This window comes from Chrysemys picta, chromosome 15, assembly GCF_011386835.1.
Source record: "Chrysemys picta bellii isolate R12L10 chromosome 15, ASM1138683v2, whole genome shotgun sequence".
In the NCBI taxonomy this organism is placed as follows: domain Eukaryota; kingdom Metazoa; phylum Chordata; order Testudines; family Emydidae; genus Chrysemys; species Chrysemys picta.
Genome location: NC_088805.1, coordinates 6,549,619 through 6,576,258, shown reverse-complemented (window position 1 = coordinate 6,576,258; position 26,640 = coordinate 6,549,619). Strand labels below are relative to the sequence as shown.

The 26,640-nt window shown below is 54.5% G+C and overlaps 1 protein-coding gene and 1 long non-coding RNA gene across 3 annotated transcripts; both read left to right on the top strand.

Moving 5' to 3' along the window:
• The first annotated feature begins 523 nt into the window (after window positions 1-523).
• LOC122172462 (uncharacterized) lies at window positions 524-2,253 on the top strand. The gene is made up of 2 exons (XR_006172804.2): window positions 524-774; window positions 1,552-2,253. It is a non-coding gene; the product is annotated as an uncharacterized LOC122172462 (long non-coding RNA).
• Window positions 2,254-10,748: 8,495 nt separating this feature from the next.
• Window positions 10,749-26,459, top strand: SLC8B1 (solute carrier family 8 member B1). Of its 2 annotated transcripts, XM_065568276.1 has the most exons (15): window positions 10,749-11,073; window positions 15,621-15,773; window positions 16,161-16,213; window positions 16,928-16,986; window positions 18,046-18,150; window positions 18,759-18,926; window positions 19,099-19,206; window positions 19,319-19,381; window positions 19,769-19,899; window positions 20,800-20,941; window positions 21,899-22,020; window positions 22,466-22,619; window positions 23,459-23,539; window positions 24,944-25,008; window positions 25,490-26,459. In XM_065568276.1, exons 1-15 carry the CDS (start codon window positions 10,882-10,884, stop codon window positions 25,685-25,687), a joined length of 1,794 nt encoding a protein of 597 aa, XP_065424348.1. In that variant the 5' UTR covers window positions 10,749-10,881; the 3' UTR covers window positions 25,688-26,459. The 2 variants fall into 2 exon arrangements, with proteins under 2 accessions (XP_065424348.1, XP_065424349.1); XM_065568277.1 differs by lacking the exon at window positions 19,099-19,206.
• The last annotated feature ends 181 nt before the right edge of the window (window positions 26,460-26,640 follow it).

Genomic DNA, 26,640 nt, shown 5'->3' with positions numbered 1-26,640 from the left:
TGGAGTTCCGGAGTCGACGGGGAGCATGTGCGGGGATCGATATATCGCGTGTCTTGGACGCGATATATCGATCCCCGATAAATCGATCGCTACCTGCCGATACGGCGGGTAGTCTGGACGTACCCAAATAGACATACTGGATTTATGGCTTATTAGAACAATCTGTAACCCACTAATAACCCCCATGGCTGCTTCTCCCCACCCTTCCTTTTCTCCCTATGATGGGGGTGTTAATGGGACACTTTACCGTGAATGGTCCCTCAAACTGTGTATTAACTACTTATGCTAAACAATCTGTTCCACTTGTATTTAGCTGTGACACTCTGAGGCCGTGGCGGCCGTGGCTACACTCCAAACTTCAAAGCGCTGCCACCTCCATGAGGGGATTAGCTTCCAGCGCTGGGGCACTGTTTACACTGGCGCGTTACAGCGCTGCAACGTGCTGCGCTCAGGGGGGTGTTTTTTCACACCCCTGAGCGAGAAAGTTGCAGTGTAAAGCACCAGTGTAGCCATAGCCTGAGTCAGTTTCCCAGAGCTGAAGAAGAGCTTGGTGTAGCTGAAAGCTTGTCTCTCTCATCAACGTGAGTTGGTCCAATAAAAGCTATCACCTCACCCGCCCCGTCTCTCGGCTGCACCAAACACAACGGCAGGGAACCCGGGTGCCGGTGTTGCCAACTCTCATGAGTCTCAGGATAATTAGTGCTTTTCTTAAAGCCCCAGCTCCTGGAGTCAGGTGGAAGTGTGATGATTTCAGCTTTCATTCTTAAAGAAAAAGTAAGTTTCTAGCCCTCGTGGCTATGGTGAAAGCTTCAAAATGTGACCCCAGCATGGGCGGTGGGTGAACCACCGGCTGGGGGAGTCTAGCCCCCGTCTGGCCCTGCCCTCCCACCCCGTAGCCCTGCCCCCTTCCCCCATTGGAGCCTGGAGCCCCCAGCCCTGCGCTTGCCAGCCCCCCGGCCCAGAGCGCTGGGCGACACGTGGTCCTCCCGGCCCCCAAGCGCAGGGCAGGCAGCGCATGGCTCCCCCCCCCCGATTCCCCCAGTCCCAGTGCCTCCAGCCCCAACCCCGAGCGCCATCAGGCATGGCTCCAGCCCCCATCCTCCCCTCAGTGCTGGGCGGCCCCAAGTCCCAGTATCACTGAGGAGGAGCAGCCTGCCTGGGCTGGGGCCAAGGGGGAAAGGGCAAGCAGGAGGGGGCTTCGGGGAGGACCATGGGCGGGGTCATGTAGGGCTGTTTGGGGAGGCACAGACTTTCCCAGCCTATTGGATGCCCCACCCCTGGGCCCCAGTGCCCCCTAGGGGCTCAAAGAGCAGAGGGGAAATAAAAAGAACAGCAAATCTAGTCTTTTTACATAATCTCACGCTTTTAAAGCCAATCTCGTGATTGTTGGTGAGCCCCACCCATGATTTTTGAACATTTGGGGTTGGCAATCGAGCAGGCCGCACAGGGAGAAGCCAGTGGCAGAGTCGAGTTGCCAGGGACAGAGGGGCAAGGCTGTCCCACAGATGGGCTGTTCCTTGTGTTCAGGGTTGGTTCTTGGCTTCTTTGCAGATGTTTAAAGACAGTCCGAAAGGTCCAGACTGGGCAGGGATGCAGTACAACCACACGCGTCAGAGCCAGGTCAGCCACAAGAAGACCCACAGGTAATGGGAGATTCACCCACCAGGGAATGGGCTGTTTTATTACCTAGCTCCAGTGCTACCAGGCATGGCGGACAACCTACTTTGTGCGGAGGGGGTAATACCACGGAGGCTCTATTTGAAAAATCAGAGGGAGTTTTGCCCTTGACTTCAACAGGGCTGTTTTAGCCCTTGCTCAATCTCAGCTCCTGCCATGACAGTGCAAGTGTGTGGTTTGAAGAGCGCCCGAGATTTGCTTGAACCAGCCCTGCCAGCTGTAACGAAAAACATGCAGAGACTGTATCCACTCAGGGGAGACACTTGGTGCTTCAGGACAGCTGGTGACTTGTGACCTTCGCTCTCTGACTCAGATGCACCTGAGATGTGGTTTCCAGCGCCCTCTGCTGGATGGACTCAGTACAAACACCACCCACTCCAGCATGGGTTGGCTCTGGGATCTGCACTGGTTCCAGTATGTTTCCAAGGGGAATGGTTTTAAAGCCCTCGATCATTCGGGACCTGGTTGCCTGCGTCTCTCCCCATGCAGCTGCCCTCGGTACGGGCACTTGAGAAAGAAAAAAAAAAACAAAAAATGTCAGGCTTTTGTTAGAGAAGCCAAAGAGGGCACTTGGAACTCAGCCCCTCTCCCTGGCCTCAGGCGGTCCCTTGGAAGTACACTGGCCCTTTACGACCTTGCTCTCCTAACCTTCTAGTTCAGTGGCTCTCAGCCTTTGTAGACTACTGTCCCCCTTTCAGAAGTCTGATCTGCTTTGCCTACCCCCACGCTTCACCTCACTTAAAAACGACTTGCTTACAAAGTCAGACATAAAAATACCAAAGTGTCACAGCCACACTATTACTATACAAACCCGGGGTGTGAGTTCCAAGCTGCTTTGACCCACAGAATCCACGTTCATACCTAAAAATAGATCCTTCTTTCTCAAATATTTCTACATACCGGGTACGTTTTCCTTTATATCCCTTCTCAGTTTGCTAAACTCACGGCTGCTGCCTGTATTTTAATATACCTTAGGGGGGAGGGATAGCTCAGTGGTTTGAGCATTGGCCTGCTAAACCCACAGTTGTGAGTTCAATCCTTGAGGGGGCCACTTGGGGATCTGGGGCAAAATCAGTACTTGGTCCTGCTAGTGAAGGCAGGGGGCTGGACTCAATGACCTTTCAAGGTCCCGTTCAGTTCTAGGAGATGGGATATCTCCATTAATTGCTTGTTTCTTTTCTTACCTTAATACAGTTAATCTCTCTTGGCTCAGGTCTCCCTACCTTCCTAGGTTGCTCTTCATCCCCCTTCCCCCACCTCTCCTCACTTCTGCTCTCTCTCTTTGCTTAAGTTATTGTTTTTCAAAATATAAAGCAATTTAAAACAGAACAAAACAACAAACCAAGGTAAAAACTTTACTTTAAATAAATCCCGTAAATTAATTATTTTAGCCCTTCAGAAATGCAACAGCTGGAATTACTCCTAACTTTCTTAAAGATATGGTTGCCAAGCAACAAAAATGCAGACTCTGCTTCTAATCCTAACCACTAACTAATCTTTGAAACATGGGCTTTCCTTATTACCACATAGCAAAGTTTTAAAATAAAGTTAATATAAAGTAATACAAAATGCCTGAAGTTACTAACTTAATACAAGCAGAGCTGGGACAGCACACCGAAATACTATCAAATAGTAATTATAAAATTGAAATATAACGATTGTACTTACATTTCAATATAGAGCCGTATAAACAAGCCATTGTCTGTAGGAAATTTTAGTTTGTACTAACTTTGCTAGTGCCTTTTCTGTAGCCTGTTGTAGAACTAGGCAGATATCTAGATGAGTTGATGTACCACTGGCAGACTCTGCGTACCCCTGGTTGAGAATCACTGGTCTAGTTCAACTCCAGTTATCCTCAGACTCCTAGGTCAAATCCTGCCCCCTCAGGCCTGCTAGCCTATTTTGAATGAGCCTTATTCGTATTTGTTATTTCTATTTTAGAAGCTCCCAAAGGCCCCATTTAAAACAGAGATCCCCCGGTGCTAGGCGAGCATACAGCGAGGGGCAGTCCCTGCCCTGGAGCGCTTACAGTCTAAAGAGACACGTCAGACAGAGGGTGGGAGGGGAAACAGACAGGCCCAGAGAGGGGCAAATTGCCTGTGTCAGTGGCAAGAGACCCAGGTGTCCTGAATCCCAGTCCAGCTGCCCATGAGCAGGAAATATTGCACAAAAGGGTGAGTCGGACCTGCGCCTCTTCCCCGAGGTGAGAGCTGCACAGCATGGAGAAAGCTTTCCTGACATTGCATTGTGATGCCCTTGGCATGGAGCAAAGAGTGTTGCTTTGAAATCACATCTGCGGTTGGAGATCCTGCTGTGAGCTCTCTCTGATGGGCACCAGGGCACATTTTTGCAGTTCTGAGTTCTCAAGGAGGCTTGATCTGTACGGCAAAGGCATTTGTAACTTTCCTGAACACAACAAACCCAGTGCCCCAGGGTGGCTGGGTTCATTCTTTGCTCAGTTAAAAGCATATTTTTTTCCCCTTAAAGGCATGTGATTTTAGTGGGTAATTTAACAAGGTGGGAAATTGACCCTTTAAGCTCTTAAGGCTCTTATGTCGCCAACAGCCAGGCTTCTGTTTTCCCATTATCAGCTCCCTGGGCTGGGCTGAGAGGTTTCTTATCTGATCAGTGTTGTCCCATGAGCACCGGGAGGGGGAGGAAGCAGGAAGCACAAAATCAAAGCCAAGCACAATGACTTGGCCTCAGCTGGCAATGCAGGAGAATCAAGTGTGGATGCAGGATGATCTTCTTCCCAGCCTGGGGAGGTGGGAGCAGGGCAGGCTGGAGATGCAAGATGGTCTAGGTTTGGTTGCCAAGGAAGAAGGGGCAGGGCCAGAAAGGACTGCAGCGCCTCCTGCTGGAAGATCCGTGAACTGGTGCCCTTGGCTGAAGACCTTCTGCCTTGTAATGCGGAAGAAAAAGAAGGTGCCATTTGGGGTGAACCAGCTCATAAAGAACACGCCACCTCCTCCCCCGGAACAGGAGGTAGATGGCTGGGTCCAATACTTGCTATGGACCATTCTAAAGCAAAGGTCTCTACAGGCGTTGTCCCATGCCCTCCTGTTTGTTCAGTATGGCCTACGCAGCCGGAGGTGTACTATCCTGATAGCATGTTCTCCGGGGGTTCAGCTATCCCGGGGAGGAGTGTAGTCCATGAAGCAGAGTAGAACAGCAAACAGGGCTTGGGTTGTGACCTTTCATGCAAAATCATCCCAGGATTTATGCTGAGCCTAGTGCATGAGAGGAGAAGGCGTTAGGGACTGCTGTGTGGATACCGATGCAATGCAGACCTTGCCAGGCACCTCACCATCAGGTCTCAGTGCCTGATGTAAGGAGCTCCCAGACACCTGTGACTCTCCATGTGAGCTGTCTTTTTGTCCTGTGTCTGTACAGCACCTAGCACAATGTAACTGGGGCCTATAGGCCTGACATCAATAATCGTCATTAACAATTAGCTAACAGCGCCTCTGCCCCAGCTCCACCCATTTGCTCTCTGGAGGGGCTGAAGACACAATCAGTGATGGGCCCTTGTCATCACCAGGCCCTTAAGCTTTGTTCCAATCCCTTGGGGTTGCTGCTGCTCCCCAGAGGTAGGAATGGAACCCAGGTGTCCTGACTTCCTGTCCCCTGCTCTAACTGCTAGGAAATGCTTCCTCTTGGTGAGGGCTTCTCTGTCAGTCTTGATTCATAAGAACTTCAGAGCCAACGTTGGGATCATCCCAGATTGTCCTGGAAGGATGTGGATAAACTCTACGTCCTGTCCTCAGGGAAGAATCGCACATGATGGGTTGAGTGGGGCACTAGTGCGGGTTTAACCAATTGGTGGAGGCCCCCATCTGGGTGGCTGCACCCAGTGCGTGTGTATCCTGCCTGTGACTGTCACCCCTGGAGGCTCAGCTCAGCACCCCTGAGGTTTGCAGACACAGCGTTCCTGGGGCAGTTGGAAGAGCAGAACCTGGGCTGAAGTTGGAAGCGCATTGGGGATGCTGGAAGAGTGGGATGTGCTGCTGACCTGGTTTCAGCTGGAAGCGGGCCTTTGGATTGCTAGCTGCGTGATAGTCAAAGGGGCAGTGGTTCACACAATCAGCCAGGGAGCGTCCCATTTATAGCCACTCCAATGTAGCGACACGGATACAAACCCTCACGCAGACAGGCGAAGTCTCTGTAAGCTGCGATGTGCACTGGTGGGTTCAGAGCCACCCCGCTCACCCCTGCGCTTCGAGCCAAGCTAGCCAGCTATCGCTAAAGCTTAATAGATGGTGACACTGTCTGTCTCTCAGGAGCCAGGACACCCCATCCACAGCCAGATTTTAAACCGTAGGCGTTACAGAGTGGTCATTTGCCAGGCACCCCCTTGTGGCCAGAGGTGTTTCCGCAGGGCCCTCCCTCTGCCCGTCTCTTAGGGCTCTCTCTCAGGTCAGTAGCCCAAAGTAATTCAAAATAATCCTCGGTGTCCCAAACGCAAAGCCCACCATAGCAGTGCCATCGTTCACACCCGTCACCAATGCTCCTGTCTTCCATGGGCCCCTTCTCCTGCTCGGCAGCAGCCCAGCCTCCTGGCTCAGCCGTCCTTCCTCCGTCCCTGGGCACTCTTTCCAGAGGGAAGGTGGCATATATGGTACGAACCTTCTGAAAGCCTCTCCCGGTTGGCTGGAAGGTGGGGGAGCCCTTCTCCCACCCTGCACTACAGGGCTCCTCATCCCAGACCTATAAAGTGGCAATGTTCCATCCCACTGCTAACACCTCCTCTCTTCCAGTTTTGGCTGTTTTGTAAGCCTGTGCTCACACCATCCTCCTGGATGCAGGGTCTTCTTGTCCCCCTAAGGTTTAACTGACGCCCTGTCACAGAAGGTCTGGAACCACAGATGCAGAACGTGTCTGCCGAGACGGGCCTTATTTGCATGTGTAGCTATCAAGCCTGAGCACATGATGTGGTTGCCTGCGCTAGCAGGGGACTGGATTTGATGTCCCAGGGAGGCTCCTTCCAGCCCTGTGTCCTAAGCAGCTTGCAAATTGGAGGCACAAATGATCAGAAACCTGTGAAATGATCCCATTTGCACGTCCAGTCACAGTAATTGTGCTTGCAAATTAGGCATGTAGCAACTAGTGCCCACAGATTGCATGCAGTGTTGTACACCTAAATCACCGGGAATCCTAGCCCCAGGTGACTGCTCAGGTTAGGGGTCATAGAGTTTGCAGGTCTTATCATTTAGCATTTTACTGCGGGCTGCCCAACCCAGACTTGGATGCAGGAAGAAGTGAGGAGCTGCAGCACCAGGAGACTATATCTGGAGTAATTCCAGGCTTTTTCAACGTCCCCCAGACCTGTGAAAACTAGGGCATTGTGTGAAGGGTGGAGGGGGTTAGGGAGAGGTATGAATTAGTGACGAGGCGACAGCAGCACCTAATCACAACCCCTTCTCCTCTCTCTAGTTCAGACAGGCTGTCCCGCCATGGCCAGCCCCACCCTCTGGAGCTCAGGGAGGCAGCAGAGCGCCCTTAAACCAGAGCAAAGCAAGCCAAGTGAAAATTCGACAAGCTGAAGGACTGTGGAGACCAGGAAACTGGCCCAAGGGAGAAAGGCGTGTACAGCTCCAAGGGGGAATACAGAGGTCAGCAGCATGGGAGCCGGGGCTGACTCACAGAAGGGGTCTACAGTTTTCAGTGTCAATAACTTTATTGGCATGACAAGGGTGAGGCTTATGGAAGTGCTTGGCTGCCAACTGGCATTACCCCACCCATCCCCTCTGCCTGCCCTTTACACGGAGACACCCTCATGTGGGATGCCAATGCCTCTTGAGTGCATTTCAATGAGACACGCCAAGTCTTCCTTCCTATTTCATACTTGGGTCTTGGGAACGGTGGTTTAGTTTCCCAGCCGGGAAATGTGGGGGGGGAAGGGTGCTGCCGAAGCCCCCGTTCTGTTATGCAGAGGCATGGGAACTGCATCGCTGAAGAAAGAAGATCTCACGCCCAGAGTGGCTCCCAAACACCACACATACTCCACAGCTTAGCAGCCCCTTGTACCTATCTCATAGAGCTGGAAGGGACCTTGAAAGGTCATTGAGTCCAGTCCCCTGCCTTCACAGCAGGACCAAGTACCATCCCTGACAGATTTTTGCCCCAGATTTGATGGAATAGAAATAGACCAGATAGACAAAAGTGAGTTTAAATGACAGTAAATATGTATTAGATATAAAAATCTGAAACCATTCTCACAATTACAGGACAAATTTCATTTAGCTACACATAATTTTATCAAGCAGTTATATCGCTTATTTAAAAATATCATTATTTGCTGAAAAGTGATAGTAAACAAAATCTCAGAGAATCTCAGGGTTGGAAGGGACCTCAGGAAGTCATCTAGTCCAACCCCCTGCTCAAAGCAGGACCACTCCCCAGACAGATTTTTACCCCAATTCCCTAAATGGCCCCCTCAAGAATTGAACTCACAACCCTGGGTTTAGGAGGCCAATGCTCAAACCACTGAGCTATCCCTCCACGTATAGCTCTATAGCTATGTGCAGCACCTAGCACAATGGGGCCCTGGTCTGCACTGGCACTCCTACAAATAATAATTAATATGAGGAATGTACTGCATATAGTGGTGTATATACATGTAGAGGCAGCCACCCACCATGCTTGGGCGAGCTGGGATGGCCTGAGGCCTCATGGATTTCAATCACGCTGGAGGCAAGGCGCTCCAGTGTAACTGCCCTACCCTGTGCTATGGTGGAGTCCTCCTAGGCCCCCTTCTGCTGTCACGGCAACAAGAACGGATCCTGGATGCAACGTAGTTAAACGCCATAGCATAGACTGGGCCTAACTGGACTGCCATGATCGGGCTAATAAAGCCCGGCCTCTCGAGGGTTTGAATGCAGCTTGATCTTGGCTATGTAGCTTTCAACCATCTTGTAAGCAAGCCCCCCTGGCTCATCTTAGGGGCAGTGTTGACAGGACTTTTCCTCGCACCGCTTCCCTCAAAGCAGTGGTGCAATATGCCCCTTGCAGTGCAATGAAGCAAGCCTGGGTTTTTATTCTAACTTCCTTACGATGGAGTTTCACTATGAGTCCCTTATGAGCAGGTGCTGTTTATTGTAAGGGTTCATTAAAATTAGGGTGAGCAGATAGCAAATGTGAAAAATTGGGACGGGGTGGGGGGTGCCCATATAAGAAAAAGCTCCAAAAATCAGGACTGTCCCTATAAGATCGGGACATCTGGTATAGGAGGTTAGGCCCCAATCCTGCAAGTGCGCTAACTACTCACATGAACAGTCCCATTGGCCATTTGCAAGCTCAGGGCTAGAGCCGGTTGGGAATTTTTCATTGGCAAAGCCAGTTTGCCAAAACCAAAACCTTTCGCAGGCAATGGTCAGTGCTGACAAATTTCTCAACTTGAAGAATGTTTGAAAAATAAAAAGCTTCAAAATCATTGGAAGGTCCCGTTTCAACATTTTCTACATGACATTTTTCAGTTTTCCAGTTTGAAACAACTTTCTGATTCAAAATGTAAACGAATGATAGTACTTTCAAACAACCAACCAACCATGGTTGAAATCAAAATAAAAGGTTGGGATTGACCTGAACCAACTTTTGGAGGGATTTTCAGCCTATGAACATTTTCAAAATTTAGATATTTCATTCCACGTTGGGATGGGAAAAATGTCCAAAAATCTCAAAAATGTTACTGAATGGGGAAACCGTTCCCCGTCCATCTCCAGTCAGCTCAAATGCCATCCCTAGCTCTGTCACTGGCTGCCTACCTGCTGGCATCAGTTCCCCGCTCCGTGCCTCCGTTTCCCCATGAACAGGAGGAGGGTGTTGAGACCTTTGTAAAGCAGGCTGAGATGGCTAAGGGGATTATTATTAGAAGAGGAATAGGGGGAGGCGAAAAGAGGAAAGTTATTAAACTCCAGATGCATGACCCCCCCCAACCATTTCTGTTCACAGTTTTTGGGGAGATCTGTGTGGGTGGGGGGCAGCGGGGAGGGGGACCAAGAGAAAAGAGGAGCTTGTCCCTTTAAGAGAGGCTGGCCCTGTGTGTGTCTGACGAGGAAAGAGGTGGAGGGGGGTGGCTGCCTGTTTGCTCTGTGGGAATCGACAGCCCGGCCACACATTAGCCCGGCCCAGCCCCGTGCAGGAAGCCAGCGGGCGCGTATCGCCATTCAGCCCGGAGCTGGGCGCTGGAGCCGCCTCTGCGGGGGGAAGCGAAGTTCCTCGCGGGGAGGGCTGGGGCAGCGCGGCTCGCCCCGGTCCCGGGGGTTCGTATTGGGAAAGTTTATGGCGTGGATTAAACGCGCCCGCGCTCCCCCGGGGCCAAAGCCAGTGAGCTCAGGGGTGGCCCGGTTCAGCTTTTGCAATGTCCAGGTTTTATCCTGAAGCGCGGGCGCCTGGGGTCACGGTTGGGAGAACCGCCGGGCCCCCCAGCCCTGTTTACTCCCCGGCGTGCTGAGGCTGGTGTTTTGCAAGCCCTGGGCAGGCAGAAGAGGCCAGAGGCTTTGATGACACCTTCCCAGCTGGAAGGGCCAGATTTGTCTTTGCAACCCTTCGCTTCCCCGAGGCGTCCTGTATATAAACCCCCAGCCCGGTCACCACTCACCTGTGCTGCACAGGTGCCGAAGCTCAGTCCCTGCCAACTTCAAATGACAAGGGACAGTGCAGGGAAGCCAGGCTGTGACCCCACTACCCCAGCCCAGGCCTCTGTGACCGCAGAATGGGCCGGGGGGCACTTTAAAGGAGCCTGGAGCTGTTCAGACAGGAGCCAGCCGCATTTCGTGCCATGCTGTGGCCAGGACGGCGCTGGGTGGATGGTGAGGACACTCTGCCTGTTTTACTTTCACTGTAGTTTTTTCTTTTTTAAAACTTCCTTGTACTCGGTCATCTTTGGCTCCTGCGTGGATGCTGAAAGTGGAGTTAAGGAGCTCTGCCTACTTTAGTGTCTTTGCCTTTTTCTCTCCGCCCGGGAAGCGGCGTGTAACAGAAGCCCAGGCATTGCAGCGGTAAAAAACATTCATTAGCCCGTGGGTTACTTCTCTATTTCGATCAACGGCTGAAATTGCAAAATTGACCAAGCAAACTAGACACCCAAGGAAACAGATGTTGGAGGCGACTGCTCCAGAAAGAAGCTGAGGTGCCTAATCCAAGGGCCTGGCTTTAGGGTGAGAAGAAGGTGCAGTGAACCCAGACACCGTGAACTGCCTCGGGATGGCCCTAGGGCCTGTGAGCTGGAGGGCTTCCTGCATTCTGGGGGTGCTTTGGACGCTGAGCTGCGGGGCTGGTGCTTCAGGAGCCGACTCTGGATCACGGGGTGTTGGGAGCCGAATGCCCCCCCAACTGGAAATCGGGAATGAGGCTGATGGCATCCGGTATGCCCAGCACCAGGACAGGCCTGTAGATGTAAGTATCTGAGAGCTTTGGGTACAGGGACAGTTCCCATTGACAGAGCCCTAGAAAAGTGCTAGAAAACGTCCTCAGGAGGTTAAAGATCGGGGGCTAGATTCTCCCTGGTGTAAGTCAGCAGCACTACATTGGCATCAGCTGAGAATAACTTCTAGTGCATGGCTAATACATCCCTCCCTGTGGTACCTAATGTGTCTCCTCCGGAGGAGGGAATTGCCCCAGCCGAGCATAGGGGTGGGACCGTTACAGGTCTTCACTGGGTCTCTAAAACCTGACCTATTTGTAAAGTGCTCTGAGATGTACGGGTGGAAAGCACTAGCGAAGAGCTGGCATTATTATCCTGGAGCAGCAGCCGTGCTGCACGTGGATTGCAGAGACCGGGAGAGATTGGCTGGAAGCGAGGGCAGCATTTGCAGTTCCAAGACAAAAGTGGGGGATGGCATTTGTGCCGGCCCCTACCCACAAGTCGCCATGGGCCAGCGAGCCGGCAGGATACCGAGTGGGTACTGCCGGTCACATCTGTATTAGGAAGAGAAGTGAGGTCAGTGTTCATGCTTGTAAATAAATGAGTGATAGGATACAAGGGACGGGTGAGCGACCTGCCCCTGCCCACAGCCCCCCTCTGGAGAGGCCTGGAGGGAAGAAAGCTGCCTCTGGTCAAAGCTCATTAACATATTGACCTGTCCTGCTTGCTTCACTCCCAGTATCCTGCTGAGTCACCATGTGGATGTCAGACCCAGGGAACAGCCAGCCCAGCAGAAGTTCCATGTACCGTCCGATTTGTTAGCGTGTGGTGTAAATGATGCCATGGAGTAGAGCGTTAACGAGAGGAAATGGCTGTGGGGGAGCAATGCAATTGCTTCCCAACAGCACATTAATGCTCTGGCGTTAGCCATCATTGACCTGGTCGTAGGACAACATCTCCATGAATTACAGGGTTATGAATTCCCCAGGCTGGCTGGTGCTGGGGCAGATAGTCTAGGCCTCTAGGGGCTGTGTATCCAGCCCCGCCCTTGGCTGGAGGTCCTCCCCCTCACTGGTCCAAGGCTAGCTGTTGCAGAGATTTGCTGATCCTGTATTTTGTTATGCTTGTTTGGCAAACCACGGACTTTTGCCACAGAGTCTTTCCATGTGTTTTTTGTCAGGAAGTTGCTCTGAAACTGGTGGTAAGTGGAAAGGACCTGTTCCTTCGGTATCAGGCAGGCCGGGGGAGTTAAGACTAGCTTTCTGTCAAGCACATGATTTTTCCAAATGTGCTAAAATCCACATGCAGACTTGGATTGTCTTGAAAATTGCTGGCTCAGGTGGGATCCAGGGTAGCATTAGTGGGCCAAAGTTGAGTTAATTTGAGCCAGCCCCCTTTAAAGATCCAGCCAGCTTGAAAGAAATAAGTGAACCTGATAACATCAACATTTGATGGTTCTTATAACTTTGTATACATTTAAGACACTGTGGGAGGTGCTGTGACGCAGTGAGTGAGATAGTGTGTGGATGCAGGACATAGGGCAGGAGTCAGATATTAGCTATGGAACCTAAAGAGCTGTATTCTAATCTTGGGTCTGAGCCATTGGACAGTATCAACTTTAACACCCATGAGTCTTCACTCATCTGATGATATAAATCATAAGCGAATCCTCTGAAATTGCTAAAGCCCTATGAGCACGAGAGGAGAACCGGGGTCCTTTAGCAAGTAGTAAAAAGCAATTGTAAAGGCTGGGGTTACATGCTGCTTTGGGAGGGTTGGAGCATTAGTTTCTATAGCTGGGGGTTCCTAGAACACCCACTTCTGTAATCTCTAGGGCGTTAACATGGAAGGAAGATAGTAATCAGACTGATGGGATTAAAGTTTCTTATCTCAAGCCAGGGCCAGGCCCAAGACAGATGCTTTATGCCACCGGAAAGCACAGAGCCAAGTCTAGCTCTCCGGATTTGCAAGACCACGGCCCTTTTTAAAAGCTATGCTGTTGCAGGATGGTGCTCCACCAACTCTTGGCCTTGCTGGCCGAGCACATGGCTGGAAACCCATCCAGCACCTTACAGCTGATGCCTCCGGCTGGTTTTGGAAGATCCACAGCAGAAACTGTCCTTGGGGAGCAGAGCGAGAGATGTGCATTCATCCTGACCTCTCTGCTGAGGAAGGACTGGGAAAGGATGCCAGCAGCATCCACAGACTTATGGGACAGTTACTTTGGGCTGTCCCGTTTGGTTCAGTTCGTTAGCATCTAGCACAAGCTCAGATTGACTGACTGCAGGCAGCCTTCCCTCCCCAGAGCAGCTAACGCAGCAGCTGAACACAGATCAGTGTAGTTCTTCCTTTGTGGTGACGGGCCTGAGGCAGAGTGGACCAGGCGTATACTTTCTTTAGTCTTCCCGACTTCCCCCTGCGATGACATTTTCAGACCAAAGACACCAAGCTTCATGCAGCTCTATAAAGCCACGGAGGATGGCTTACAGGGCCCAACGTAAGGTTTGAAGCTATAAAAGCAGGGGTTCAAGGCCCAGCGGGGTTGACCTCGCTGCAGGGTGGTCGAGTGGATAGAAGGCTGTGAGGCGGGAGAGCTGGGTTCTATTCCTGCCTCTGACCCGCTGGGTGACCTTAGGCAAGACAGCTCCCCTCTCTGTGCCTCAGGGCTTGTGTACATTTGAAAGGCTACAGCTGCAGCACTTCCCTGTACAGTCCCTGCCCAGAAGGGAGGGGTGCTCCCTGGAGTTAATCCACCTCCCCTGGAGGCGGTAGCTAGGTCCATGAAAGAATTCTTCTGCCAACTTAACACTGCTTACCCCGAAGGTTAGGTCAATGTAACTACATCACTCAGGGGTGTGAACCCCCTCCTCCCCCAAGCGACGTAGCTGGGTCGATCTGATTTTCTAGTGGAGGCCAGCTGTCAGTTGTAGGCCTTCTGCCCCGTTCTGACTGAACCCGGTGGCGTTGTTTCTGCCCTCACTCCTCAGGACTGCAGCAAGCCTGTAAATTATAGATGAATCAAACCGATGTGACTGGCTGCTCCCCGCGCGTGTGGGAATGCAGTCAGGCCAGGCAGTGCTGGGCCTGCCCAACCGGGCACAGTAGCTGGGTGTTTCTGAGTTGGGATCAGATGATTAACGATGCCGGCATTGTATTTAAATGGTGAATAACGAGGCTGGGAGGTTAACGCCCCTGGTCACCTTGATCTTTGGGCTGGAATTTCTGGCTGGATGCAGGCTCTCAGCACAGCTGTGCCTGGATGATCCTGTCTCCACTGAGGACTTTCTAACCCAGCAGGTCTCTAGGCGGCACAGTGGTTAACACCCCAGCAGCCGGGCAGGCTGCACTCATGTCGCAATGCCAAAGTCCTGGCTTCCCCTCAGTCGCACATCATCTCCCAAAGGGGCATTGCGTGCTCCAGGCTAGGCAAAACCGCCCCAGCATTCCCCCTGCTCACACTCTCCACTGGTGTGCGAAGAGGGGGGAGCACGCCCTGCCCAAAGGGCTGCCCCAGAGTTACTCAATGTGTTCTGGCTGGCACAACGGACCTTCAGAGAGAGAGTGTGTAAAATAATCCCATGAGCCAGTGCTGGAAGAATTTAAGAAATTCCTCCACCCAGACAAGGGCTCAGAGGGTGAAAAATTCTCACGAGGACCAGTCTGCCCTAGAAATACCATGATGTCAGGGAACCCGACTGCAGCTCAGTTGCCCCCCTCGCCTAGTTACAGACCTGGCTCCTTTCTCTGGCGTATATGACCAACACCCACTCAGGGTGGTGCTCTGTCCCCCTACCGGGCGTGTCTTTCCTTTCTGTGTTTGTACAGCACCTAGAGCAAGGGAGTCCTGATCCATGACTCGGATAGCTCCTAGGCACTATCATAATACAAATAACAAATCATAACCAATGAGCCTCTGCTGCTGCTAAGATTCAGAGGTCCCCAGTTCGATCCCTGCTGCCGGTGAAGTGTTCTCACGGGCTGTGCCTTCGCTGGAGCTAGGCCGAACCAAAGGGGCAAAAAGGGGACCTGTAATTCTCCATAGAGGTGCAGCTCCACAGGCGGCAGCAAGGATGGGAGAAGTGGGGTTTTAATTAGGGGTTTCCACCCCATGCTCTGGCCAGCATTAGACAAATGCTGGAGCCTGAAACTGAGGCCTAGAAAGAGGAAGTGACTTGCCCAAAGTCACCTAGCAGGTTAGAGTCAGAGACAGGAAGTCTCCTGAGCTGCAAGCCAGTGCCCTACCCACTAGGCCATGCTGCCTCTTAATAAGTGGTGGAATCTCCTTCCTTAGAGGTTTTTAAGGTCAGGCTTGACAAAGCCCTGGCTGGGATGATTTAGTTGGGGGTTGGTCCTGCGTTGAGCAGGGGGTTGGACTAGATACCTCCTGAGGTCCCTTCCAACCCTGAGATTCTAGGATTCTAAGTGTAATGCAACAAACACCATCCTGCAGCCATTTACCTACCAGCTCAGAGTGCCCAGGCGGCCTGCCAGCCTGCTTTTCAGGGTAGGCCGTAGCTGCACCCTGGCTTTCCAGGGCGTGTTGCTGGCGCTTGGCTTGTGACTCCTCCTCTCTTGGCAGTGCTGGGAAGTACGGACCCAGAACAGCTCCAAGTGGTGCCACTTCATCCAGACCAACCCGGACTGCCAAATGGACAGCGGCTTCCTCAACTACCTGAACGGGGTCTTCTGCGTCTTCCCCTTGGGGCTGCTGCCGCTGGTGGTGACCTTATACGTAAGGATCATCGGGCGGGGAGGCCCTGCAGGGAGGGATTGAGGGAGGGTTGTGAAGGGAGATCTGGAGGGAGGAAGTGACTCACCGACTGGCAAGGCGGTGGCGAGTGTTACAGACAGAGCATTACACACCATGGTGTGACCTGGCCCCTCGCCCTATGGCCACCCAGGGGGAGCAGGGAGAGGCACAAGGAGAGGCTCCGAAAGTGCTGGGTCCAGCTAAGTGCCAAACAGTAGCAGCTTCTCCATGCCCCTTTTCTCCCGCTGCTGTTTTTTTTTTTTTTTGGGGGGGGGGGGGAGGAGGAGGATTACCCAGAAGTCCCTGGGTTTCATCTTTGCCCCCGTCCCCCGTCCTGCCCTTGGCTAATTCGCCGTTGGCTTGTTGCAGGTGCTCTGGCTGCTGTATCTGTTCCTCATCCTGGGAGTGACAGCTGAGAAGTTGTGAGTAGCTGCTCGGCCCGGTTCCTCTCCCCAGCGGGAGCGGGGTGCTGCGGGCAGAGAACTCCCCCGGCCCGGACAGCTTCACTTCTCTGTCTAGCCAAGGCCAAAGCCCGAGCAGGGCTAGCAACTGACACGTTCTAGTGGCCGGCAGGTGGTTACATTCCCTGTAACCCCTGCCCTGGATGCCGTAACAGCAAGAACTGCCTCGAACCCTCATTCCCCAGGCACGGCCCCCTTCGTGGTGCGCCTCCATCTGCCGGAGAGAGGGATGGTAGATCTGTGCTCTACTGGCAACGTCCGGTTCCTCTCTCAGGAGTCACCTACAGAGCTGGGGGCTCCTAATCTAAGAAGTCACAAACCGAATGAGGTTGATGGGCTGTGTGGAGGACCCTCGTGGATGGTGGTTTGCACTTAAAATGCAGGGGAGGCTGCAGGTTAGGACTGAGGGGCATCGACAGAGCTGGGGGTGGAGGGAGGCTAGGACTGGAGTAGTGGGGATGGGGGTGTGTGGGGGGGAAGTCTATGCAGTGGGGTGCAGGAACTTTCCACAGCACCTTGTCTACATCTCACTGGTTCCAGCCAGGGTCACCAGCGCCTGCCTGGCCCAAGACTTGGCATTCACTTGCTGCTAATTGCAGACTGGATTGTCCCCGCGCTGGCTCCAGGACTTGTGAATCATTTGATTGTACCTGCTTGTGTCTTCTCTCCCTCCAGCTTCTGCCCCAACTTATCTGCGATCTCCACCAATCTGAGACTGGCCCACAACGTAGCAGTATCCTTCTGTCTCCCGGGGCACAGAGGTTGGGAGAACTGATCTTTCTGCGGGCTGGGGGAGTGGGGAAGCCAGTGAGGACCAGCTTCAAACACAGAGCAACACCACCACCATGGAGGAAGCTCTTGAGGAAGTGAAACGTGCTGGGAATGGACTGAGCGGGAGGTAGTGGGAGACCAGCCCTGGCACTGCTGAGTTATGGGCGAGGGGGGCATTCGTGCCAGGGCTGTGCTGGAAGGGGCCAGCTGGCCAAAGCCAAGAGCTATTCGATACATTTTCCAAGCTGTGGAAATGATTGTTTGCGGAGAGCCCATTAGAATATTAATCTTCATTACCTGGGCTAGCCAGCCACTAGCCCAAGGACAAACCTCTGAGCCAAGAGCTGGTATGTAAGAGTGGAAAAGAGCCTCCGTGAGTCCAGGTGCAATGAGGTCTTGGCTGCTATTCACTCTCCTTTGCGAGGAGTTCAGAGGTCTACGGCTGAGATAGCGTAAGGGGGCAGGGGATTTGCAAAAGCCCTCAGTGCTGGTCTGACTAACTCTGCTCCCGGTGAAGCCAGGGGGAGTTTTGCCCTGGACTTCAATGGAAGCAGAGCTAGGTCAGCGCTTTCCAGACTCTCATGCACTATTGTAGAGCCAGGCCAGGGGCCGTGTGGCTCTGATCGCTGTGGCAGTGTCACGCTCTGGTCCCCTGCACTAGCTTCCATCCAGAGACATATTTCCCAAAGGAGGGCCGCAGCATTATCCCCATTTTACAGAAGAGGTAACTGAGGCACAGAAGTCACTTGCCCGGGGTCACCCAGTAGGCCAGTGACAGTGTGGGGAGTGCAACCTGGAGCTCCTGATTCCCAGTCCAGTGTGCTGCACACTTGATCAGACTGCCTCTCAGCTGTGCTCCCCCAGTGGGAATTCCTCGGGAAGGTCCTGGATTGCTGGAGCAGGCAACAGAGCTCCTGCAGGCCTGGGGCTGGCTTGCCTGCCTGCATGTGGTGGGAGCGAGGGAGGGGAACAGTGTAGAGACGGTGAAGTGTCAGCCCTTCCTTGACGTTCTCCTCTCCATGGCGTCACCTTCCTGGCCTTTGGGAATGGCGCGCCCGACGTCTTCAGTGCTGTGGTGGCGTTCTCCGACCCCCGGACTGCCGGGCTGGCTATCGGCGCTCTCTTTGGTATGGAACAGCACCTCCCCCTCCCCAAGGACCCCCAGCGGGCCCAGCCACAGCTCGGCAGTCCCTCTCCGTGCACGTCTCCTCCCTCCACTGCCCAGGGCTCAGCTTCCTTCCTGGGGGGGTTTTCTCCCTGGGTCCGTTCCAGGCCCGATGGTTTCATAGCACCAGCCTGCGGCATGGTGCCTTGCTAACCAACTCTCCCTCGCCCCCAGCATCTTGGCATAGACTATCCTTACATGTTGGGCATGGTGTCCTGACTTCCGTCCCCCCAGCCCCACTCTCCAGTAGACGGGGTGGCCTCCTCTGAGATAATCGTTGGTGCTGATGCGGGGCATGGCCAGGAGGAGGTGCTGTAGGGGCAGAGTGCCTGTCAGCTCCTTGCTCTGACGGGTCTGGTCCCCCAAGGCAGCAGGAACTCAGCGGTGGCTTTGCAACCCAGTCCCTCGGCCCTGGGCTTGATGCCAGGTGTGTTCCATTCTCCAGCTGCCCACCCGCAGACTTGCCAGTGCAGCAGGAAGTGGCCAGTGGCTCAGTGCCAGGGAGCCGGGGGGAGGGGGTCTCCTGCCAACTGCCCAGCGGTGCTGACTTGGCCCCGTTTGCGTTCACAGGCGCGGGCGTGTTTGTGACCACGGTGGTGGCCGGCGGGATCGCCCTGCTCAAGCCCTTCACGGTGGCCTCCAGGCCGTTCCTCAGGGATGCCGTCTTCTACATGGTGGCGGTGTTCCTGACCTTCACAGTGCTGTACTTCCGGAGGATCACCCTGGCGGGGGCGCTGAGTAAGTCACCAGCCTGCAGCAGGCCGATCTGGCGGGGCAGGGAGCCAGTGGCAATAACCACCACCAGGGGGAGCGCAAGGGGGCGGCTGGCGGAGGGTAAGATCCTGTGGCTGAGGGGGGCGGCGTGGACGGGGGAGGTTGAGTGTGAAGCTATTTCCCCCTCTCTGGCCAGGCTACCTCGGGCTGTACATCTTCTACGTTCTGACAGTCGTGATCTGCACCTGGATTCACAGGAGGCAGCGTGGGGAAGGGTTGTCCCCTGCCGGCTCCGGCCAGCCAGGTAAGGGAGCTTCCATGCAGGGGAGCCACCAGGCCTCTTGGGTCCCCACAAACCCTTCACAGTCTCGAGCTTCTTCAACATACCCACCTCCCCCTTCTCTCGTCTCCTCCAGATCGTGCGTCCGACCCGGAAGATGAGGATTCCCTCTCCTCCAGCGTTCACAGTGAGGAGTACGGTAGGTCTTTCCCTGGCTAGCTGGGGCCAACCGGGACATGCTCAGCATTGTCCACCTCCATCGTCATGAGTAGGCCGAGTGGGCCATGAGCATCTGCGCTACTTCAGTGGCTCCCTGGTTAGCCGTGCTTGTGCTCAGTCAGGGGGAAGCCTGGGGCTCGGTGAACAGGGAGAATGGATTTTCCTTGAGTGTCAGCCCAGAGCTGGGCTGAGGAACGAGCACGTACCCCCATGTCCCCAAAGGGGCTGATCATGCACCGATCCCCTTGGCAAACCTTGGGCAGAAGAAGAGACTCCCAGGGACGTAGGGAGTAGCTCCAGCAGGGTCCTTCTAGTCTGTGAAGCTTAAGAAACCCAGCCCAGCTCAGTCTTTGTGCCTCTCTTGCAGAGGAGGAATACCGGCCCCTGCTCCCCTCCGCGGAGGGGACTCTACAGATCCTGACCAAGTCCGTGAACCCTCTGGATCGCAGGAAGTGGAGGAGGAAATCCTGCTACTGGAGATTCCTCAAGGTTTTCAAGGTGCCTTGGTCGCAGCCCCTTGTTACTCCTCTAGCGCGTGGGGCGGGAAGCTGGGTTTGGGGTGCAATCTGGGGCGTGCCGTAGACATGGGACACCCAGGAAACAGAACATCCTTGCTGCTGATACAGACAGGTCCCCTCTCTCGTTCTGCCAGCCCACTCCCAATGGGGGTAGAGAATCATCCTAGGTCTCCCTTCAGCACAGGTTGGGGACCAACCTCTCAGAGTGCAGTTCATGAAGGTTGCACGCTCGAGCGATCTGGCTGAGCTGTCAGGAGCCTGCTACGATGCATCCCCGGAGCAGCGTGCCCTGTATCTGCTGGACATGAACGTAGGGTTGCTGGTCCAGTAGGCAAATCTCTCAGAGCTGGCCTGGATGTGAACTGGGGATAGAAGTGAAGGCTCCTGGCTCCCATCATCCACCAGTCGCTTTCTAAGGCCTCACCCCGCATCCACCGGCAAAGTGTCCGGGTCACTCTCCAGGAGCGTGGCTGGGTCCCCCAGGGCTGCACTGAGCTTTTCAAACTTCTTAGCTGAGAGAACTCTCCAGGCAGGGGAAAGCCAAGTGCAGAAGTCGCAGCCTAAACAGTGAAACTTGGGTACGTAAAGGGACGCAGCCCAAAGCCATGGTTGGGCACCTCCGTAAATGGCCTGTTTTCAAAAAGGGAGGGCTCTGAGGACAGGCCAGCACCAGGCCGGCAGGGATCAGCCTTTGAAAACGTTGGCCAGTGTTTCTGTGGGGATCTGCTGGGGCCACACGAGAACTCTCCCCACAAACCTCTGGCTTTGGAGAGTGGGAGTTCTGCGAGGCTGGGGTCCGCGTGAAGAAGGCTGCTCTCTAAAGCCCACCTGCAAGTTGAACCCCATATAAGCTGCCTCCTTGGGGGCGGTCTCTTCCCAGATGCCGGTGGAGTTCGTGATGCTGCTCACGGTGCCTGTGGTGGATCCCGATCAGGAGGACCACAACTGGAAGAGACCTCTCAACTGCCTGCACCTGATCACCAGCCCCTTGGTCTGCATCCTCACGCTGAAATCTGGTGCCTGTAAGAACCTGGCGTGCTCCCAGCAGTACCCCCTTGGCAGAGCCCTGGTCCCGTGTGCGGGCATCCCACGGCCGTAGGCGGTGCAGCTCGCCCGGCTTTGCAGCTGGGATCGAAGGGAACAAGCTCAGCAGCTGCCCCGCGTGTCTGGGGCCAAGGTCGTGGAGCGATCGCTCAGGAAGTCTAGGCATTGCTCCACGGATCCTCAGGCCGCTGGGCTCCCTTCCCTCTGGTGGGGACGGGGCGAGCAGGAGGAAGATGGGTCAGATCAGTGACAAAACCTCTTGAGTCCCAGCTTCTGCTGGGTGCCGCTCGGCCTCTCTCGGCTGTGAGCTAGAGGAACTGAGCATTGTGCTGGGGGCTGCCAGGAGAGCAGAGACACTGTTAGCTCTGCTGGGGTAGGGGAAAAAAAAAAAAATCAAGATGATTGGGGACATCTTGGGCTAAAACCTCTCGTATAGTTGTGCACTGTTTCTATCAGCACTGTTCCTCTCCCCTCCCCCCCCCCACCCAGAGGTGGCTGCATTTCAGTGCTGGGGGGGGGAATCCTCAGCTGCTGTACACTGGTATATTTGGCTTTGCTGCAGCTGCTCTGACCCCCCCACCCCTGCAGGCGGTGTTGGGGGAAGAGGGGCGGTGAGTGCGGCGTGCACTGTGCTCTGGCAGTCCTCACCAGCAGAATTGCCCCTCGGGGGCCAGAACAAGTTCTTAGGCTAATTTAACTTGTACGAAGGATCCTGACCAGCCACAGGTTCGGGGGCTTGGAGCCCCCGGGCAGCCCATCCTTGAGCTCCATTGAGGACCGAGACCCGCTTTCTTCCATGGGTTCCTGGTGGGTCCCTCCGTGGTCTGAGGGGCAGTGGGTGCCCACTTTGCCCACGTGGGCATCAGGCTTTCCCAGCACCGGGACGTGCTGATCCTCACCGTGGCTTTCTCTCTCCCTCCCCACCCCCCGTGCAGATGGGCTGTATAAAATCCAGGGGGTCTTCCCAGTCTGGGGCCTGGGAATCCTGATTGGTGCTTTCCTGGCTGCTATTGTCTTCTGCACTACAAAGAACGAGGAGCCGCCCAAGTATCACTGCGTAAGGACCCCTGGCATCACAGCCTCCATCCGCCGCTCCCTGCCCGTCCGCTCTGTGGTCGAGGGGGACTCCTCCCCTCCCTTCAGGTCTATGGCCACAGGGCTCCTCCCCACCCTTCAGCTCTGTGGCCACGAGGACCCCACCCCGGCCCATCTGCCCCTCTCCACCCAGCCCATGTCGGGGAAGAGCCACAGGCCATCGAGTGCCTGGGGCCTGGCTCATGTTCTGGCTGCCTGAGGAGAAAGCCAGGCTGGGACGGGACCCCACCCTAACTGCGAGGCAATGCTAGCTGGTGAACTGCCCCTTGAGAGAGGGAGGGAGGGAGCCAGGCTATGCCCCAGGGCTGGGGTGAGGAGGACATTACAGAGCTGCCCCAGAAGATTTTCCACACAGCCTGGAGGCACTGATCTCACAGTGTGGCCCTGCTCTTGCTCTCTCCTGGCAGGTGTTCGCCTTCCTGGGTTTCTTGGCCAGCGCCCTGTGGATTAACGCAGTCGCCACCGAGGTGGTCAACATCCTGCGGACCTTAGGCGTGGTCTTCCAGCTGAGCAACACCGTGCTGGGCCTGACGCTGCTGGCCTGGGGGAACAGCATCGGCGGTGAGCGGATCCAGGCGCGCGGCAGATTTCCCAGCACAGGCTGGCTGGTCCTGGCCGGCATTTGCTGGCTCTGGAGCCAGAGGCAGGCCAAGCAGCAGGGACTTTAATCTGGGTCCAACATGTAGTCAGCTGTGTCCAAACCCCGGCACAGTGACCTTGGCAGCTGGTGTGGGGGGAGGACGCGTGCCCCTCTGTTCTCCAGCAGGAGGACATGGTGGGTGAAGCTTGGAGTTCATGCCTCCCAGTGGCAGTATCTTTGTATCTTCCATCGCCGCCGTTCCACCAAGAGCAGCCGCCAGCTGATTTGCACACCCGTGGCATCCTTAATAGAGCACGTCCCCTTCGGTCCCACCACCGATTCCCCGGAGCGCATATGCTGCAGGGTATGAAGGCTGCCATGTATTGGGAAATCCAGGACTTTGCCACTGTATTGATCTCGCTGCTCTTGATGGTGGTAGCTACGTGGTGGCATTTCCAGCAGGAGGTTACAGCAGGGAAGCAGCTTCCAGTGCTACAGACCACTTAGCCTGTGTCCTCCGCTTGTCTCCACGGAGGTGCCAGGGCTTCATTCCCAGCAGGCTGTGCCAACTCATGCACGAGAGTCAGGGTTTGGATACACACCGTCCTCTGTGCAGCATGGCTGGGACTGCATGGCCGAGGAGGGAGCCAGTCCTCCACCACAAAAGCATCCATGCAGCATCCAAATCCCACTTAGGGACACCTCAAAAGAAGCCCAGCTCTAGAGATGGAGCCTTCCTCGCGCTGGGTCTCATGAGCTTAGAGGTTGCTGTCTGCACCACTGGCGCATGCAGACGACGTTCGTTGTTCTTCCTTTGCAGACACTTTCTCGGACCTCACCATGGCGCGGCACGGATACCCCCGCATGGCCTTCTCCGCTTGCTTTGGGGGCATCATCTTCAGTATCCTTTCAAGCTTGGGCTCCTTTGGGCAATTGCTAAATCAGGTAGCATGGCCTAGTGGATAGAGCTCTGGACTGGGCCACAGCAGTCCCGGGTTCTGTTCACAGTTCTGTCACTGACCTGCTGGGTGACTTTGGGCAAGTCTCCGTGCCTCTATTTCCCCATCTGTAAAACGGGATAACAATACTGCAAAGCGCTTTAAGAGCGGATAACAGCTAGGTGTTATTAAACTTGTGCCCAGGGATTTTCCTCTGCACAACAGTTTACAGCTCCCTGTTATTTCCATCTAGCTGTGTGGCTACAGGGGTCAGGATCACAGACTGGTGCAGACCCCACACTCGTCTCTTAGGAGCGTGTAGCTCTGCATGCTGACACGTATAGAAGTCCTATGCAACTGCAGTTGGTCCAGGACCCCTCACAGGAGGTGTGATTGCGGGTAGGGTGGCTGGGTGCACGAGCCCTCTGTTGCCAGAGTGAAGACTAGATTAGGAAGGAGCCTTGGGGGGGGTGGGGAGGAGGATGTATGATTGAGGCACGTTGGCAGAGCTGTGCCGAGGAAACTTACATGGACTCTGCCTGGTGTTAGCATGGGCTTAGCTTTGATTTTTAGTGCAGTGACCCACCCGCCATCCCTGCCCAACAGTCACAAACTGAGCCAATCGTCAATCACAAATTAAGTCGGACTTAGAACTTCAGGTTTCCCGTGTGCCACGCAGACCGTTAACCCTCGCGGTATCCATGGCCGGTAGGCAGCAGTGGCCATACTGCACAGATGGGAAAATGGGGTGGGGGAGGGTGGAAAAGAGGAAAGAGAGAGATTGTGACTTGGCCCAAGCCACATGGCAAATTAGTGCCAAGGGCAGGATTAGACCCCAGGAGTTCCTGGCACCCAGGCCCTAGGTTTCCCCCGGCTGTGTTGAAAGAGATCCATTCAGCACCTGCTTTTGCTGGCAGCCTTCCACGAGGCGATCAGGGATTCTGGCTAGGAAAGGAAAGCTAGGCTGAACAGAGCCCATTTGCCTAGGGGAGGAACGTGTGCCCCAGGAGGAGCCATCTGGACCCAGCACTAGAGGTGCCCTTTTTTACTCCTGCTCCGTTCATCTCTCAGGAAGTTGTAGGGTCCCCCATCATGGTAGCAGTTGAGAGCTGGGGGGCGGCCGGCCGGTAGCCAGGTCTCAGCCATTTGCAGGCCCTGGATTGTAGGACTCTGGGGGGGAAACAAGCCCTTTCTCCAGGGAATCAGGGCGGACAGGCCTCAGCTGTCTGTTCCTTCCCTCCTTCGCCAGGTTAGACTGGTCAAGCCCATGTCTCCCCAGACAATCCAGCTGTTTGTTGGCCCACTTTTGCCCCCTAGTGGCTAGTTCCATTTCCTGCAGGGTTTTTTTCCCCTGAGCCTGGCCGCAGATATGCTGGTGGGAGTGGGACTGGGCTGTTTGCTGCAGATGACAAGCAGCCAGCTGGCAGTAAAGGTAGGGCTGTCTCTCGTGCTCCTCCTGGGCTCCGGGGGGTTGGCTTGTCTTGCTTTTTCTCGCCTGCTCTGAGCAGGGTTAGATGATGCACTGGCTTAAACAACCAATGTCCATGGTACAGCTTCCACTACTGTGCTGGTAAACGGTTGCTTTGAATTTCCCCCCTGTAGCCGTACGCTGGGGGTGAACGCCCATCGCTTTACAGTGGGAGCTGTGCGTGGAGACACAGCTGAGAGGAGGGAGAGACCATTTCCACAGATAGAGCGGTGGGCCCCTCATTGGAGACAAGGATTATCCTGGCCCTTTTAGGATTTACTTCGGGAACCCCCGTTCTTGGAGTCTCAGGAGGGCACCTATTTCTGGCAGGTGGCTCCTGGCTATACAAGGTTGGCTGGAGGTATAGAAACCCAGAGTGCTGATGCATTGGCCCCTGAAGTAACCACGTGGCACCAAGAATTAACTCTCCCCTTTCCCTTCTCAGCTGGAACTGGATGGTCTTCTGGTCTGGATTCTGGCTGGAGCACTGGGGCTGAGTCTGGTCTTTTCCTTCATATCAGTGCCGGCTCAGTGCTTCCAGCTGGGCCGAGGGTACGGGGTCTGCCTCCTCCTCTACTACCTGGCCTTCCTCACGGTAGCGTTGCTGACGGAGTTCAAGGTGATCCAGCTCCCCGCCCCCTGACGGCATCGCCGCCAGACGCCATCTTGTCTCTTAGCACCTCTGGCGAGAATGGTGGGAGCGGGGTGACGAGCCTGCAGGGCTTGGACCAACCTGCTGATAGCGAAGGGGCAAGAGGCGACAGTGGGATGGCCAGATGCAGGAGAGCAACTGGCATGAGACTTTCCACATTCGCTGGCTGGGCCAGTTCTATTCCCAGTGAATCACTGAAGGACACGCCACCAGGAGGGGAGGGAGACGGAGCTCCCTTCCTGGCGAGCACAGCTCTGGACACGTATCCATTTCTCTACCCTGAAGGCATTATGACAATTGGAACTTCCCACCTGGAGGGCGCGTGCTTTCGATCCTGTACACTAAGGTTCCCATGACCCTGCCGCCCCAGGAAAGGAAACTGGAGCGGCAGGAGGTGAGGCTACATTGCTGCTCGGTTTAGACATCCTCTGGCCCAGGGGCTACCCAGCCAAATGAGAGGTCAACCCGGGGCTGCCGGGACTTCGTCACTGGGACTCCACTGCCAGTATTAACTTCCAATTGATTATTTTAAGGAAAGGGATCATTTAGATTTAGAACCGGGACTGTTTTGTTAATTAAAGAAAGATTGGTTTTCAGAGGAAGGCTTTGCATTACATTTTAAATGGGGATCAGTTTAAATCCCTGCTGCCGTAAGTGGCATTTTGCAGCTGCACAGAAAGGGGGGTTATGGGCAGGTTTTTTAGCCTTCCCCCTGTACGACAAGTGATCATTATTCATGGCACAATAAAGCAATTCTGTGAAATGACCGTTTCAGTGCAACTTGGAAAGACTTATCAGTGCTCCAGTGGCCTCGCTACGTACCCTCTTAGTCTCTGGAAACCGAGGTTAGGCTCACATGCTTTATGGAAGGGTTACAAAATAAAACGTTCAGTGGTTTCTGCCTAGTGACTTTGTGCAGTGCCTGTGACTGGTCCATGCCTGGG

What these genes read in the sequence shown, in the direction of transcription:
- SLC8B1 (XM_065568276.1), top strand. Translation starts at nt 10,882, where the DNA reads ATGGCCCTAGGGCCTGTGAGCTGGAGGGCTTCCTGCATTCTGGGGGTG. An exon ending in GATTCCTCAAGGTTTTCAAG is followed by an intron (nt 19,900 to 20,799) that starts GTGCCTTGGTCG and finishes GTCTCTTCCCAG; the next exon opens with ATGCCGGTGGAGTTCGTGAT. An exon ending in CACGCTGAAATCTGGTGCCT is followed by an intron (nt 20,942 to 21,898) that starts GTAAGAACCTGG and finishes CCCCCCGTGCAG; the next exon opens with ATGGGCTGTATAAAATCCAG.